The sequence below is a fragment of the Rana temporaria genome, chromosome 5, assembly GCF_905171775.1.
Source record: "Rana temporaria chromosome 5, aRanTem1.1, whole genome shotgun sequence".
Lineage (NCBI taxonomy): Eukaryota > Metazoa > Chordata > Amphibia > Anura > Ranidae > Rana > Rana temporaria.
Genome location: NC_053493.1, coordinates 131,119,092 through 131,137,077, shown reverse-complemented (window position 1 = coordinate 131,137,077; position 17,986 = coordinate 131,119,092). Strand labels below are relative to the sequence as shown.

Sequence of the window (17,986 nt, the reverse complement as noted above, 5' to 3'; positions counted from 1 at the left end):
GGCTACAGTTCTCACATAATGCCAAAGGGGTTATTACAGTGTAGGATTTCTAGGGAGAACAAGAAAGCAGACTTACCCCTTCCCGAAGGCATCTCATTAGCACAGTGTAAGCAGCCAAGGGAACCGTCCAGATCTCTCTGGGGTGATCTTTTTTTTCCTCCTGTAATAAAATATAAGGATGAGTGATAAATCGCTATCAGCTAAGCTCTGCAGCAAATTTAAGAGTTACAATTATTACACATAGTTTGAAAAGCTTACATTTACATACATTAGTATGTGAACAATAACTAAACATTTTAGCACTTACGTTTTTTTTTTTTTTTATTATTACAATGTGATGGTACGTTTGCACATTGAAATCAGCAATATGTTTAGCCAATGATTAGTAAAGTTATAACTAGTAACTTCACATTTTCTGTTTCAATATATTTATTGAATTTTCAGAGTAAAAACATAACAAGCTCACAGTTTTCAAACACATGAACAGAGCTAAACAGACACAGAAGACTGAAGAAGAACACGTACAAATAGGCAATGTATAATATTACATCAACAAAGAACTAGCCAGACCCAAGGAGGGGCAGTAGAAAAGTCAGAACAAACATTGCTATTATTGCCAAGCTGTCCTCTAAGGGGTGACAATCCCCAAAGACAAGTCTCATCTAGTAGAAGAAAGGAAGAACAAAGAGAAAGAAAGAAAGAAAGAAAGAAAGAAAGAAAGAAAGAAAGAAAGAAAGAAAGAAAGAAAGAAAGAAAGAAAGAAAGAAAGAAAGAAAGAAAGAAAGAAAGAAAGAAAGAAAGAAAGAAAGAAACCACGGACTCGGGACTGGCATGGACAACAACTATAAAACAACCATAACTGGTCGGAGGTAAGGATGGGAAACAGTAGCTTATCCAGGGTTCCCAGACTTTGAGAAACTTTGGGTGTGAATCCTTAATACTGGACATCTGTTCCTTGACCATCATAGCAGTCATCTAGTCTTTCACACCCTGGAAGGCAACCATAGGAGACTTCCAGGCCTGAGCTATGGTACATTTGGCAGAGATAAAAAGGTAGGAAGCCAATTTATGTTGAGGTGTGAAAAGGCTTGGTATAGGACAATGTAGGAGAGCCAACCTGGCGTCTGTCAACTGTCACATGAAACAATGTCTGCAGCAGGCTAAAAACCCTTGACCAAAAGCGGGCCACAACCACCATATATGCAGAACGTCCCCACACTGACCATGGTTCCTGAAGCATCTGTCACTACTACCATACCAGAATAGGCATGAGCAAGCCAAGTCAAGATACAGTACCACCGCAGGAGAACTTTATAGATGGCTTCAAGAATTGTGGTATTGAAGGTGGAATGTGGAAGTATGATGAAGAGTCGAGATCCAATGTCGCAATTGCAATTAATGTTCCTGCAGTCTGATTTAATGTGTCTCCCAGAGGGCCTCCCAGGATGGGAGTGAATAGGTGGTTAGAAAATGTTGCACCCTCATAAAATCATGGGTGGTCCACCAGGAGAAGGATGAGGACTGTACATCATGATAGGATTCAATGACGATGGGCGCAATTTGTGGGGAAGCTAGAGTAGGGCTTGCAAGGAGATCAGAGCACAATTGGGCAATTGGGACATCAGACGTAGCATGGAGCAGGGTAACTTCACATTTTCAAACAATCTCTGTGATAATTTTGTAAAATAAGAAACATGGATGCTTTAAATTGCATTAAGTAAATCTTTGCCGGTTTTATTTATTGAATTATATCCCATTATATAGTAAAATACTAAATATATTATTTTCATTTATTCTGTTTCAATGGTTTTTATAAAAATGTAGAGCAGAACAAGAACAAAAGGATCACTGTGCAGAGTAGCAAACAGTCCTTGCATGTTCTATATAGGCAACAAGAAATGGTACATAAGTGGGGGGAAACGGAACAACAGAAAATCTTGGCAAATGGGTTAGGTCTTCTCCAAGGTCATGGGTGAGCCGAAAGTCAGCCGGTTTACACCAAACCTACTGTTTTTGGATGAATTTTGGCTCATGTGTATTCAGCTTTAGTCTTGAATTGGCTTCTTTTTTCTTATCAGAACGCCTACGCTGTCATAACAATGCACAACTGTACTTAGCAAATATAACAACTGTACACTCATTTTAAGAAGAAACAACTTGGGCCGGACAGTAGTCTAAGAAGACGTGTATGTGAAGAGCTCCTGTCATCCTGATACACATCCTTTGGCTTTCCTTCTCCATCAGATCCACCTTGTTCCCTCCATAGACCTCACGGCTCCACAGACTGTCAGTGTGCCACCCAAGGTCGAAATTGCGGCTCTTCTCTGTGTTTGCAACCACCAGAGTGACAGATTTTGGCTATCTTGCTCCACTTGTATATGGTGCCAGCACTTACTCCTGGCCTCTCCGATTACCCTGTGCCTTGTTCCATCCTTGCACAGCCACCGGCGTTCACCAGCTTGCCAATCACCGCCTGAAGCTCTCATAACATTTCTTTACAGCGGCCTGAAGGACGAATCACAGATCCAGCCTTGTAAGTAGCAGCAATCTTGCTACACCCTGGCAATCGATGTTGGCCTTCTTGACACCTCAATAACTGATATAAGCCACCTCTAAGAACCAGAGCACTCTAGCCTGTCAGACTGCGACCCCCAGCAGTGGGTGTCCATCTCCATCTGTGGCACGGGTCACGCCCATGACCCTAGCTCCAGTGCCACATGTAGTGGCCATCTTGCTCCACCCTGCTGCAGTGTTAGCACTCAGCACTCAGTCGTCTGCGAGTTCAACATGAGAGCGCTATCAAATTTGTTGACACTCCAGTGGGTGCCTGGCCCACTATGCTGCATTAAAGACACGGTGTGCTTCTCTAACATGCGAGTCTTGGGGCTGCTCCAAGGCTTGTTTCTCCTGGACTATGAAGGTATGGTTGTAGTCTGTAACAAGTGAAATATTTGCGCTGTAAAGTGTTATACAAATTAATGTGTGTGTGCATATAACCACATACATATACAAGTACAAAAAATGGGTGGGGAAAGTCCAAAAAAGGGGAGTGACACTAATATACCAGTAAACAATATTGTTGAATAGTCCTTAATCGAGGGCACAGTGCTGAAGAGGTCCAGGTACAACAAAATCCAACCATGTAGGGGTGCAATTCATCAATACTTAATCCAATCAATAACGTTGTGAAGTGAAAAATGTTGAAAAACACAACAATAAAAATAAAATATAAAAATGGAAATAAAAATAAATATAAAAATAAAAATAAGGGTCAAAGTATTTCAGAAGAAGGAGGCCTTGTATCCAAAAAGGGTGAAAGATAGAGAGTGAGCCGTAACCAAGATCTCATATATGCACCTCTAGTGATCCCAGCAGCTCACCTCTAATCTGGCAAGCTGGATTAAATCAGCCTGATCCTGATGGGTGTGGTCCGTTGTTGGATATCACATACAGGTCTCCATAAAGTGTATTGCATGAAAAAGTAAAAAGGGTAGAAACCAAATGGTGTGATAACGTCACAGAGAGGGGTAGCAATGTCTTCTGATTTAAACCAGTGGAGATGCACTCACATGTGGGTGAAAAAACTGGGGCTCTTATCCACGAACGCCAAGCTCATCAGTCCCTCCTTCCTCTCCCTTACTGATTCTCCAGGGTTAGGAGTCCCGTGTCCCCAATGGTTCACGAATCGGCTCTTGTTATGTATGAGGATCTCGGTAGTGTATGTGGGGTAAGAGAGAAGGACAAGCCTGATCGTGTGATATCATCAACAATAAACAAAAACCCCCCAGGAATGCCCAGGTAGTAATGCACTCACATGAACAATATAACATAAAAGACCTTCCTCCACGAGTGCTTGCAATTTCGATTTTAAATGTGAGTTTTTAAGTGCTTTTAAAATAAACTTTTCACGTCTGACTGGGCTACGCTGTGGTTGTCTATTCCACTTCCCCCCATGTATGACTGCCACATCTGAGTGTCCGGACTGAGCCACAGATAGAGAGGAAGTGTTGGAGGCACAGATTTATTGCGAGTCCGCACTCGTGGAGGAAGGTCTTTTATGTTATATTGTTCATGTGAGTGCATTACTACCTGGGCATTCCTGGGGGGTTTTTGTTTATTGTTGATGATATCACACGATCAGGCTTGTCCTTCTCTCTTACCCCACATACACTACCGAGATCCTCATACATAACAAGAGCCGATTTGTGAACCATTGGGGACACGGGACTCCTAACCCTGGAGAATCAGTAAGGGAGAGGAAGGAGGGACTGACGAGCTCGGCGTTCGTGGATAAGAGCCCCAGTTTTTTCACCCACATGTGAGTGCATCTCCACTGGTTTAAATCAGAAGACATTGCTACCCCTCTCTGTGACGTTATCACACCATTTGGTTTCTACCCTTTTTACTTTTTCATGCAATACACTTTATGGAGACCCGTATGTGATATCCAACAACGGACCACACCCATCAGGATCAGGCTGATTTAATCCAGCTTGCCAGATTAGAGGTGAGCTGCTGGGATCACTAGAGGTGCATATATGAGATCTTGGTTACGGCTCACTCTCTATCTTTCACCCTTTTTGGATACAAGGCCTCCTTCTTCTGAAATACTTTGACCCTTATTTTTATTTCCATTTTTATATTTTATTTTTATTGTTGTGTTTTTCAACATTTTTCACTTCACAATGTTATTGATTGGATTAAGTATTGATGAATTGCACCCCTACATTGTTGGATTTTGTTGTACCTGGACCTCTTCAGCACTGTGCCCTCGATTAAGGACTATTCAACAATATTGTTTACTGGTATATTAGTGTCACTCCCCTTTTTTGGACTTTCCCCACCCATTTTTTGTACTTGTATATGTATGTGGTTATATGCACACACACATTAATCTGTATAACACTTTACAGCGCAAATATTTCACTTGTTACAATTATCACTTTTTGTCTATCGAGGTAGACCTCTTTTTTATTTGCAGCAGTATCCCCACTTTTCACTTGTCCCCTCACTCTAGACAGCGCAGGAGTTCACTTCACTTATGGTTGTAGTCTACACAGTTCTATTTTGTCTGGGGTCCATGCTGCCTTATTCCTCAGACTTTTATCATCTTCCTCTATGGGGCATGTAGTCTTGTTATAGGGCCAATAATGGTACTACTGTTAAGGGTTTCTTTTTTATACTGTTTGTGTTATTCTGATGTATGTGGACCGAGCCTGTGTATGCCCAGACTTTTATAGCTAAACTTGAAGAAAAAAAAAGAAGAAACAAATTGCATTCCACCTGTAAATACCCGGCTGCCATCAGTTTTATCTCCTGAATCTTTCCAGCGCTGGTGTGTATTAGGAGGTCTACAGAAAGACAAAGAACACCAGGTTTTGGCATCTATATGTACTGTGTAAGGTCCAAACCTAAAAGAAAATGTTTATTAGGTTAGGAAGATGTGGATAAAGTCCAAGAGCCAGTTACTACCACTTACAAGGAAATTAAGGGTCTATCATTTTTTCCATAGGTCCATTTTAAATGAGAGACAGAATATCAACCAAAATCTAGAAAGAAAACACAATACAAATGTCAAATTGAGTTGCAGTTCAGTGAGTAAAATAAGTATTTGATCCCCAAGCAAAAGATGGCTTAGTACTTGGTAAAGAAAACCTTGTTAAGAGGTAAGAGGTAAAACGTTTCTTGTACTTGGCTACCAGAATTTTGTTCCACTCTTCTTTACCGATCTTGTCTAAATCCTTAAGATTTCTTGGCTGTCACATGGCAACTTGAAGTTTCAGCTCCCTCCCTAAATTTTTTCCAGGATTAAGGTCTGGAGACTGGCTAGGTCACTCCATACCTTAATGTGCTTCTTCTTGAGCCACTCCTGGGTTGTCTTGCTGGAAGACCCATCCACGCCCCATCTGCAGTGTTCTGGCTGAGGGAAGAAGGTTCTCATCCAAGATTTCCAAGAATTCAAGATTTTACAATACATGGCCCCGCCCATTGGCCCCTCAATGTGGCAAAGTCAGCCTGTACCTTTAATAGAGAATCAGAACCAAAGCATAATGTTTCCACCTCCATGCTTGACTGTAGGGGTGGTGTTCTTGGGGTCATATTCAGCATTTCTTTCCTCCAAACACGACAAGTCAAGTTAATGCCAAAGAGCTCAATTTTGATCTCATCTGACCACAGTACTTTTTCCCAATCCTGCTTTAAATCATTTAGATGTTCATTGGCAAAATTCAGACAGGCCCGTACATGTTCCTTCTTGAGGAGTGGGACCTTGGGAGCACTACAGGATTTCAGTCTATGTCCAGAGTTTTGTGCTACCAATGGTTTGTTTGGCGACTGTGGTCCTAACTGTATTGAGATCATTCACAAACTCGTCCCATGTAGTTCTGAGCTGATCCCCCTTATCTTGTGAGGCAAAATCTTGTCACGGAAGTCCAGACCAAGGGAGACTGATGGTTATTTGTATTTATTCCATTTGTGAATAATCGCTCAAGCAGTTGTCTCCATTTTACCAAGCTTCTTGCTGATAGTCTTGTAGCCCATTTCAGCCTTGTGCAGATCTACAATCTTATCCCTGATGTCCTTTGACAGCTCTTTGGTCTTGCCCATGACGATGAGGTTTTTTTCTGGATTTTTGGTTGATATTTTGTCTCTATCATTTAAAATATACCTATGATAACAATTGCAGACCCTTCATTTCTTTGTAAGTTGACAAACTTTAAAAATCTGCAGGGGATCAAATAATTATTTTTGCCACTGTATATACTGTACGAGGCCCAAACCTAAAAGAAACCCGTTTATTAGGTTATAAAGATGTGGACAAAGGAACCAACAGGTACTTTTAAGGACCCAGGCAATATTGCTTCAAAGTTGGCTCCTAAGATTTATCCAGCCCTGAAACAGAGCACATCTCATAAGATCTTGGGATTTATAGCTGTGTCATTCTGATAAATAAACAGCACTCCATGTTCTGTGCCTGCCAATAATAAAAAATAGCAACTACAAGTTAAAAAAAAATAGCAAAAAAATAATCTTAACCAAGTACATCAGACCTGAATAGTAAGCGAGAAGAAATATTTCATGCTCTAAAACACAGGACGCCAGATACAAATGACAAGATCATTATCTTTGTAGCAATTCTTGCCAAATGCTGACAGAAGTTAATGGTTTTCTGTTAAACTTGAAATGTGTGTTTCCAGTCTAGGGTTACCTTTTATTGAGCAAAATATTTCACTGAAGCAGCAGATTGTGCCATTTAATTCTCAATCGATCTTCCTGCTTCTATATAATTCAAAGTCAAACTATAAACAATGCAATTAGCATACAACTTAACCACACATCATAGAGACCCCAGTTAACTACTATGAATGTTTCTGAAAATTAGCAGAATTATACAGCAATAATTTATTTGAAATTTAAAATCATATACATCTAAACGAAAGTAAAACCTGTACCCAAATATTAACTTTTGGTGCAGTCACTCTTTTATTTTATAGGTCACGATGACTGACCACAAGCCCCCCCCCCCTGCAAGTCTACTAGTCCCCATTTCAGCAAGTTATCACCCATGAAGCTGCCCAGCCATAAAATCTTCTGAGCTGGGCCCATAATGCTTGGCATATTCTCCCGTTAGTCCTATGGATTCAATCAGGGTACATGCTCACCATAAGACTGCATGAACAGTGTACTGCGCCTGCATGTGGTTCTATGATTTTGTGGGTGAGACCTCCCTTGATCAGGCACAGGCGAGTATAAGATTGCAGGAAAGACTGGAGCCAGCATACAGTACAATATAAATGTAAATGCACCAAAGGCTAAACATTAAATTGATGTTAAACACACACTGTTTCATTTATATTGTACATTCTCTTTCTGTATGTGGATGATGGCACTGTAATTATTTTAATTAAAAAAAACTTTTATGAAAAAAAATAAAAAATTCTAATTGATATACAGCTGTCACATGACCCTGCTCTTTCCCAGCCTGTCTGCAGGGAAACTTAAGCAGGACAAGCTTCTAGTCCTCTGCTGCTGGTCACATGCTCAAAATACAAAACAAACCAAAAAAACAGCCCCGGAATACAGAGTAAAAAAAAATAATATCAAAAAAATGTTTTAAATTGCCATAGAAATATATACAGCCCACTAGCCACTGTGTTTAGCTGGCTAGTGGGCTGTCATTTACCAATGTGTAAATCTATAGTCACATGGGCTGCTCAGATGTGATGGGGAGGAAATGCTCAGCAAGAAAAACTCACTGAAAAATGACCATGTGCAGAGATGCCAACCCTGCTCTACAAAATCCCTAGCTGAATTGGGGACATTGACAAAAGATGGCGATAGAGCAAAGCCAGATCAACCATTTTTTTTGCAGAATATAGAAAATTATTCTCATAGTGACGGAGAGAGTATGAGCTTGTAATACACCATTTACAGTATTGATTGAGTTTTTTGTGATGTGGGTTTAGTGACACTTTAAATTAATTTTAATTTTCAAGTGTATGTTCTTCAGTTATACTTTAAGGGCTTTTTTGAAAGGACAGCAGTGGATTACTTTTCAGAGGGTGTGAGAGCAGTATTCAGAAGGCGAGTCTGCTGCCTCTCAAATGTTTCTTTTTTTTTATACAATCTTTATTTTTCCAACATTTTCAGAGAAAAAACATACATACATACATACATACGATCAGCCAACATGGCTCATTAAACGGAGTAAGACAAATACGCTGCATGTCATATTGGATCCTGTATCGGGCATTCAAGTGCAACACAGTGGCAGAAAACATTCCAAGGGTGTGCCTATACCTGGGAATATGTCAGGGGGAATAATTAGCAACATATAAAAGTCACATTATAAACCTGCTTCATCGTGGATCGCCCCACCTGTCCTTCCCTGGCACAGCCCCGTGGAAGGTAATTTCTTTTTTTTCTTTTGCATCGAAAAATCATGCTGCAAACAAGCCAAAGTGGCGAGTTTGACAGGTGGTGCCACCTAACAAAATCCACAAACTAAGTTAAATTTGCCATGTCCATAAAGCAGAGTATAACAGCCGAAGTGTGTACTACACCATCCAGCTGCAATGTTAGCATTTATATGGATGGTCAGGGGGCAGTAAAAACACAGATCAACATTTTTTTTGAATTATTTGTCCCTTTGCCACCAATGTAAAATGGCCCTAAAGCTATTGGAACATCCAAGTTGAAGCAGAAAAAAAGCACTACGAAAAAGGAACTGGAATATTTACTTTTCATTGATATAAATGTTCCTTCAGGGCTTCTCTAGTGTCGATCACATAACCAAAAACATAGCAATGTGCAGTGCTGCACCATTCACAGGTTAGTGCATAGTGGTGCCATTCATTTTCGATGGCACCAAAAGGCACCAAGATAACACACCTGCCATGAGTTACAAAAAAAGGGGGTGAGGTATGGTTTTAAGCATGATGTTGGCAGTCCATTCAAAGTGAATAAGCTGCCTTAATGCAATGCATGTTATCACAGAACGTTATCACAGGCCTTACTAAGAAGTTCCACCCACTCTGTATGAAGCTAGCAGTGGCATAGTAACAAGCAAGCAGTATGGAAACACACAGAATTATGGTAAACATTAAAGTGGTTGTAAAACCTTTACAACCATTTTTTACTACAGGTAAGCCTAAAAAAAGGCTTACCTGAAGCTACCCTGGATATCTCCTAAACCTGCACGGTTTAGGAGATATCCCCTGTATCACCATGTTCCAACGTCATCGGCACATGCGCACTGAAGCAATGGCACATCCGTGACGTTGCTTCAGCTAGTATGCCGTTACTGACGGCTCCCACGCCCGTGGGACCGGGGCTTCAATCGAAGGTAAGTAATTCATAATGAGCTAGTACTATGCCTACTAGCTCATTATGCCTTTGTCTTGCAGGGTTTTTTTTGGTTTGTTTGTTGGGGGTTTTACAACCACTTTAACCACTTGACTCACAGGCCAGTTCTGACACTTCTCTTATACATGTGAAAATCTAATTTGTTTTTACTAGAAAATTACTTAGAACCTCCAAACTTTAAATATTTTTCTTAACAGAGGCCCTAGAGAATAAAATGGTGGGTGTGCAATTTTTTTATGTCAAAGTATTTGCGCAGTTCTTTTCAAACAGAATTTCGTTTTTCTTTTAAACATACTTTAAAAAAAAAAAAAAAAAAATGTAAATGCAAAAAAACACAATACACATGTTGTTATGCAAAGTAAATAGATACCAAACATGTCACGTTTTAAAATTGTGCACGCCCATACAACGGCAACAAACAATGTAAATGTTCCTATGCATACATAAGCAACGCCTTAAAAGCCTTTAGGTTACCACTTTAGATTTACACAGGAGGTCTGGTGCTTGATCTGACATTACAATGATACCTCACATGTGTGGGATGATCACTGTTTGCGCACATATCGGATCTGAGGTCTATAAGACTCCAGGTCCCTCCTTTGCCCTTAAAAGCATTTGATCCCACCAAGAGATTAAAAAAGTAGTTCCGGTCTTTGTTCATCTCTATGATCAGCCGGTAGAAGCAGTAGCTGATTAATTGGGTGTCCTGGTGGGACAGGACAGCCCGAAGAAGGGATTCCTCCCAACCCCCCCCCCCCTAACTATAAAAGCAATCCAGCGGCTAGTTAGCCACTAGGACTGCTTTTTTTTCTTATTTGCTCCTTTTTGGTCTGTCAAATATACTATTGAATGTTTTTTGTTAAATCTGTTTAACAGGTTCAAAAGCACCTGTTTGTTTTGCCATAAATCTATTGATTAAGTTCACCAGAGCTTCACAGGTTGCCACTGGAGTCTTCCACTCCTCCATGACGACATCACAAAGCTGGTGGATGTTAGAGACCTTGCGCTCCTCCACCTTCTGTTTGAGGATGCCCCACAGATGCCTAATAGGGTCTAGGTCTGGAAAACAGCTTGGCCAGTCCATCACCTTTACCCTCAGCTTCTTTAATTAACAAGGCAGTGGTCACCTTGGAGGTGTGTTTGGTTTCGATATCATGTCACAATACTGCCCTGCGGCACAGTCTTCAAAAGGAGGGGATCATGCTCTGCTTCAGTATGTCACAGTACATGTTGGCATTCATGGTTCTCTCAATGAACTGTAGCTCCCCAGTGCCGGCAGTACTCATGCAGTCCCAAACCATGACACTCCCACCACCATGATTGACTGTAGGCAAGACACACTTTGTACTCCTCACCTGGTTGCCACCACACACGCTTGACACCATCTGAACCAAATAAGTTCATCTTGGTCTCATCAGACCACAGGACAAGGTTCCAGTAATCCATGTCCTTAGTCTGCTTGTCTTCAGCAAACTGTTTGCAGGCTTTCTTGTGCATCATCTTTATAACCCAAATCGCATTCTGCGATCCACAAATCAAAACCTACTCCAAATACCCAAAGCCGGATACAAGTCCAAAGGAGATCGAAGATTTGCAGTCCAGAGACCTCGGCTGTGGAATGCGTTACCAACTACCATCCGACAGGAGTCGGACTACTTGGCCTTCAGGAGAAAGATTAAAACCCATCTCTTCTGAGGTTGAGGAGCTTCCTTACCCCGGGAATGGAAACAGCGCCCAGAGGCGATTCAGTTTGCATGTGTTGCGCTTTACAAGTTTTTCACTCACTCACTCACTCATAAGAGGCTTCCTTCTGGTATGACAGCCATGCAAACTAATTTGATGTAGTGTACGGTGTATGGCAGGGATAAGCAATTAGCGGACCTCCAGCTGTTGCAAAACTACAAGTCCCATCATGCCTCTGCCTCTGGGTTCATGCTTGTGGCTGTCAGAGTCTTGCTATGCCTCATGGGAATTGTAGTTCTGCAACAGCTGGAGGTCCGCTAATTGCATATCCCTGGTGTATGGTATGCGCACTGACAGGCTGACCCCCACCCCTTTAACCTCTGCAGCGATGCTGGCAGCACTCATATGTTCCAAAGACAACCTCTGGATATAACGCTGAGAATGCACGCAACTTCTTTGGTCGACCATGACGAGGCCTGTTCTGAGTGGAACTTGTCCTGTTAAATCGCTGTATGGTCTTGGCCACCGTGCTGAAGCTCAGTTTTAGGGTCTTGGTAACCTTCCTATAGCCTAGGCCATCTTTATGTTGAAAAACAATTCTTTACATTATTACACACCAAGCAGCCATAACTTTATGACCACACACCTAATATTGAGTAGGTCTGAAAGTATGCTGTGGTATCTGTCAGCAAGCCGTCAGTAGCAGATCCTTTAAGACGTGTACGTTTTAAGGTTGGCAATCCATGGATTGAACTTTTTCCAGCACATCTCAAAGATGTTTGATTGGATTGAGATCTGGAGGAAGTCAACACCTTGAATTCCTTGTTGTGTCCTTCAAACTGTTTTGGAACCATTTTTGCAGTGTGGCCGGGCATTATCCTTCTAAATAAAACCACTGCCATCAGGGAATACCATTTTAATGAAGGGGAGTACTTGGTCACCAACAATATTTAGGTAGGTAGTACGTGTCAAATAACATCCACATGAATGGCAGGACCCAAGGTTTCCCAGCAGAACATTGCCCAAAGCATCACACTGCCTCTGCTGGCTTACCTTCTTCCAATCCTGGTGCCATCTATTCTCCAGGAAAGCGACGCACATGCACCTGGCCATTCACATGATGTAAAATAAAACAGGATTCATCAGACCAGGCCACCTTCTATTGCTCAGTGGTCCAGTTCTGATGTTCATGTGCCCATTATAGGCACTCCTGGCTGTGGACAGGGATCTGCATGAGCACCCTGAACAGTCTGCGGCTACGCAGCCCCATTCGCAACAAACTGACACCCATTGTTCTCTGCTTTCAACACATCAACTTCAGGGACAACATATTTACTGGTTGCCTGATATATCCCACTGACTTTTAGATGCCATTGTAACAAGATAAACAATGTTATTCACTTAACCAGTCATTGGTCATAACATTATGGCTGTTTGGTGTATATATAAACACACACATATAGAAGCATATCAGCCTACTTCCTCATGCAAAAAGACTAAGTGGCCTTCAAACGATAATGATAACCACAAATAAAACATTTAACTCACTTGAACGGCAATGGTATACAGAAGCTCTCCAAGAGAAGGCAAGAGGCATTGTTTTAACTTGCTGTTCCTGAAATTATCTCTAATCAGCTCAGTCAGTAAGGTGATTGCCTGCAGAGATATTAAATGTTTGCATAAATTAACAGAAAATAGCATCATTAAACTAATCTGCATGAAAAACAACATTACTTTGTTCATAAAGTCAAGAATAAAACATTATAACTGGAATGTTTACAAATGGCATTAAAAAACATATAAAACACAGGTAATTAGAGGCGGTCAAAGTAAATCTTGTACAAAATGTAATAAAAAATAAAAAAAATACCAAAAGGATGTCAGATTGTCACAGTTGTACAGCAATTAATTGAAGATAGCTAACTTGATTTGTGATACTGTAGTTGGTGGTATAAGAAAACACGAAAGAAGGATCTCAATAGAACATTATAAATAAGGTTCCAAAAAAAGTCAAAGAGCTGCTTACTTTTTTTTATGAAAAAAGAATGATACATGAGAAGTATGGGGTTTGGTTTTATTCTGACTTATACTTACCTAGGTGGCCTTCCACCAGCTCTAACACTGAGAACTGAGCAATCAAATACCACCGATCGCTCAGTTCTCAGAGTTCTCTGCTCTGCCCCCCCGCCCCATGTTCACTGGAACGCTGGGCTATGGAAGGGGCTGGAGCTGCCGACTCAGGATCTAAGCGGCTCACTGAGAGGCTGAGCCAGGAGCCGGTCCGGCGCATGTGGCTGGATTCCGACTTCATCGTTGCAATCTTGCCCAAGCCTGGATGGGTCTGTGATGTCAGCCAACTGTGGGCTGCAGCCCACTGTTTGCCGATAATGGGTCACAGGAGTGCAAAACAAACTGCACTTCTGTGATCCACAGAAGTATAGCCAAACAAGCTTTGCCTGTAAATAAAGCCTGTCCTGGGAGTAATATATAGTATGTTGTGCGCTTTCTCCAAAAAAGCATTAGTTGCCTCAAAATCTTCTGATACACAAATGATAGAGCAAATAGCGAGTTGTCTACTCCAGTCCGAAGGTGCAAACTCTTTTATAAGGAAAGATGGCCAAATGGTACGATTTAAAAGATGCTTGTTTTTTAGTGTTGTTTTTTTAGCCAATACTTGTTGAGGTTCTTAGTACATCCCCTTCATTATGGCTTTTAATGACCAGGTGAATTATTGAAGTGTCATTAAACCCCATATCATTAAAAACTATCAATAGAAGCTATATTACATGATTCGTTTTCTGTATTCTGCAAAGAAACACTCCCCCTTCTGTCCATGTCTCAATTGCAGTTGGGGATTTTGCAGAGCAGTGTTGGCAGATTTCTGCACATGCTCAGTTTTCCGTTTATGTATCCTGAGCATTTATTCCCTATCACATCTGAGCAGCCCATGTGACTATAGAGTAACATGTGGGCATTAGGGTTGCCACCTCATCCCTTTAATCCAGGACACACAGTAATTACACTGTGGCTGATTAAGGTGGTAATTAAACTCGCTTGGTGCCCTATCTGCATTAAATCAGCCTCAGAACCTGTGTAATTAATATGTGTCCTGGATTTAAAGCGGTAGTTCACCCTCTCGTACTTGATTTTACCATCGAGACAGGCATTGTAGCGCGAGCTACAGTATGCCTGTCCCGATTTTTTTAACCCCGTACTCACCTCGTAGTCGTCCATCGTAGATTCCGGCTCCCGCGGGGAATGGGCGTGCCTATGGAGAGGGAGGATGATTGACGGCCGGCCCTGGCACGTCACTCTCCCCGAAGACAGCCGGAGTAGGTCTCGGCTCTTCACGGCGCGTGCGCACAGGCTATGCGCACGCGTCGTGAAGACCAAGCCTATTTCGGCTATTTCCGGAGAAGCGTGACGCGCCAGAGCCGGCCGTCAATCATCCTCCGTCTCCAGAGGCACGCCCATTCCCCGGTATCTTCGATGGACGACTACAAGGTGAGTATGGGGGGAAAAAATTCGGGACAGGCATACTGTAGCTCGCGCTACAATGCCTGATTTAAAGGTAAAAAACCGTCGATAGGGTGAACCCCCGCTTTAAGGGATGATGTTGCAACCCTAGTGGGCATATACACAGAGGTAAATGACAGCCGACTCCCTCCCTCCTCCTCCATGCCCACTAACCAGAGGTGAGATATGACATATTGATTGATGGAGGCTCCTTGTTATTCTAAGACACAGACTAGAGGGGCGTGACACAGCCTGTGACTGGCAGAAATGTGACCACACCATGTTATTGCCAAAAAATAATACAGGTTTCCATTTCAAATATACATTATATTTGTATGACAAATTAGAACAGTTTATTGATATCAATTATTTTTATTCTGTATCCCAAATGCTTTTTCTTTTCTTCTTTTCTTTTTTTAACATGTGACCAAAAGCAGAGGCCTAGAAGTTCCTCCTGCCACTGATTCCCTACAGACAGGCTGGGAAAGAGTTGGGTCATGTGATAGCTGTACTGTATATTGATTAGGAAAAAAAGGTACTTAGATTATTTTGTATTATTATTAAAAAAATTACAGTGCCATCATCTATGTATAGAAAGAGAATGGACAATGTAAATGAAACAGTGTGTGTTTAGTATCACTTTAAGCTCGCCATGGAAGGATCAAAAATCGACTGGTTCAGCAGCGAGCAGCAGAATTCAATCCATGTGTGACCATGCTTGTCTCATAGAAATCACTCGCATGAATCGAAAAATAGTTGTTTTTTTTAAGTTCTGCCCACTGTCGGAATAAAAAAGCAACCCATCTATGGCCAGCTTTATTTTACAGTGCAAGATATATCACAGCTTGCATGTTACACCAATAATGTACACCTTGATAAAGGGTGATGAATTAAAACCCTGAAAGACAAGTTTAAAACAATCATAAAACATCTTTGAATAAGAATAAGACTTTGCACCTCTGTACTGATATAGAACTTTTGCTGTATCATATTTGCTTTCCACTATATGCAAGGCTATTTTTGAGCCATGGTGCCTTGTGCAGGCAGCCTAGATCTTTTGATGGTTTTTGGTCTAAGCCTGGATTATTTTCTCTTCCCAATCAGTGTTTTTTGAGTCACTGACCTGGAACAAGCATCCAGCCAGCGAAGTCATAACATCTGATCCACATACTGGTTCAAGATGCTTTTAGCTCTTCCCCATTCTCAACCCATGCCTTCTACAAACTAGGCGGCTCCAGGGAGGGGAATCTGTCACGCTTCTTGCCACCCTGAGGGATGGAGGCAATCATGCCAGCAATCCTGTGCTCTAACCCGGCTTGGGCTGAGGACAGTTTATCCTTAGTGATAAAGGGTAAAGCAGCAGCGTTGACTGTAGGCACAATACCAGATAGGCGCAGCGGCTCAGATTGCCCAGAAGCCTCTGGTCCTTCAGGGGATACAACACTAGGGGTACGACTAGGTTAATCAGGAACTACTGACGACATAGGTGTGTCCTTCCCTGTAATGTTAGTCAAACTCCTCTTTTTTGAAGACATTTAATAGCCACAAAAAGAGTACTTGGGTGTGGTATTAAAACACCTAAGAAGGGAGACCCTTTAATAGGGCTCACCAAGCCCCTATGCAACAATCCTGCTGAGCACCTTTAGCCTGCCAAGCAAGACTTGGTGACTCACGTGACCCGGGTAAGGAGAAATTAACCACTGTAAGTGCCTGTTTAGAGTCTGCTCTGTGTCCCACGGCTGCCTTCTGAAAACACTGCATGTGTGGCATATACAGCTTAAATAAGCTGGCTGTGGGCCGGAATATTCTGTGCATACTTGCGAACAGGCGTGGCTGTATTTGCGTATGGCGCAATAAAGGCTACTGCGCATGTGCGATGAAGCCGCATACGACATGGCCGCCAAACAAACTGGTAAGTCCAGTGGCGCTTTTTGCGATTGCACGTGCGTCATGGCTGCCAAACAAACAACTGCTGTGCACAGCAGCACTCTTGCAAACGCACGTGCGCCATGGTGAACCAAGGTGAAATGGCACCATCATAACAGGTAAAAAACAGCCAGACACAAGATAAAAAAGGTACACTTTGCAAACACCCACAGTTAGCCCAAAAATCCCCATATGGTTACTGCACATAGGTGTCCAGCCTTTAGCTAGCTTGACTGATTGTTACAATCACTGGGACACCCCACAATAATAAATAAATTAGTTTCACTTACCCGTCCAGGCGAAGGGCCACTTAAAAACTAAGAGCCCGATCTCCACCCTTCATGTCAAGTTCCTGTCACTTGAGGACCTTCAAGAACTGGGTACCCTTTTCATGTTTGGGGTTCACTCCCTTGGACCTGTACAGCACCCTGCAGGAATGCCTTAGCGCTATAGTGTTCAGGATTCTACTTCGCAGGGTCCAGCACCCGGAGGCCGCATTACAGGCAAAACCTTGCAGGATCTTGAGTCTTCTTTGTGAGGCTTGGGTACGATTTATCTAAGCATATAAAGCCTGTGTCAAATACATCCGATCGATCAATCCCTCGATTCATTTTGGAACCGTTTGTGGGACTAAAGACCTGAAGCTCAGAGAGCTGAAACAAACCATGCCATCCACCTTGCAGACACTGGTAACAAAATTGAAGTGCTTCCTGTATGGGAGGGGTTATATAGGGGATCACTTCCTGTCTGAAGACCTTTGGTCTACCAGTTTCCATTCACCTGGAGATGGAGTATAACCAAGCAGGTAATGAATATTACCCTGACTCTGTATCCTATGATGTATGAAGAAGAAAAATAGCCTAGTAGCATTCCTTTTTGCCCCATTCATACAGAATGTACTTATATGCATTGTGTTAGGATGAATAGCTCCAAATTGTTTTATTTTTTTAACCACTTCAGGCCCAGGCCAATTCTGACACTATGGGCCAGATTCAGG

General features: G+C 42.0%; 1 protein-coding gene across 1 annotated transcript in view; it reads right to left on the bottom strand.

Annotated features, from left to right (window-relative positions):
- ULK4 (unc-51 like kinase 4) overlaps positions 1-17,986 on the bottom strand; it is a 798,383-nt gene that overhangs the window by 606,387 nt on the left and 174,010 nt on the right. Inside the window, exons 18-19 of the mRNA XM_040353131.1 lie at positions 13,096-13,203; positions 77-160 (exon numbers count right to left, since the gene is read on the bottom strand). Of these exons, the coding sequence (XP_040209065.1) occupies positions 77-160; positions 13,096-13,203 (192 nt within the window). The remainder of the gene's footprint in view (positions 1-76; positions 161-13,095; positions 13,204-17,986) is intronic.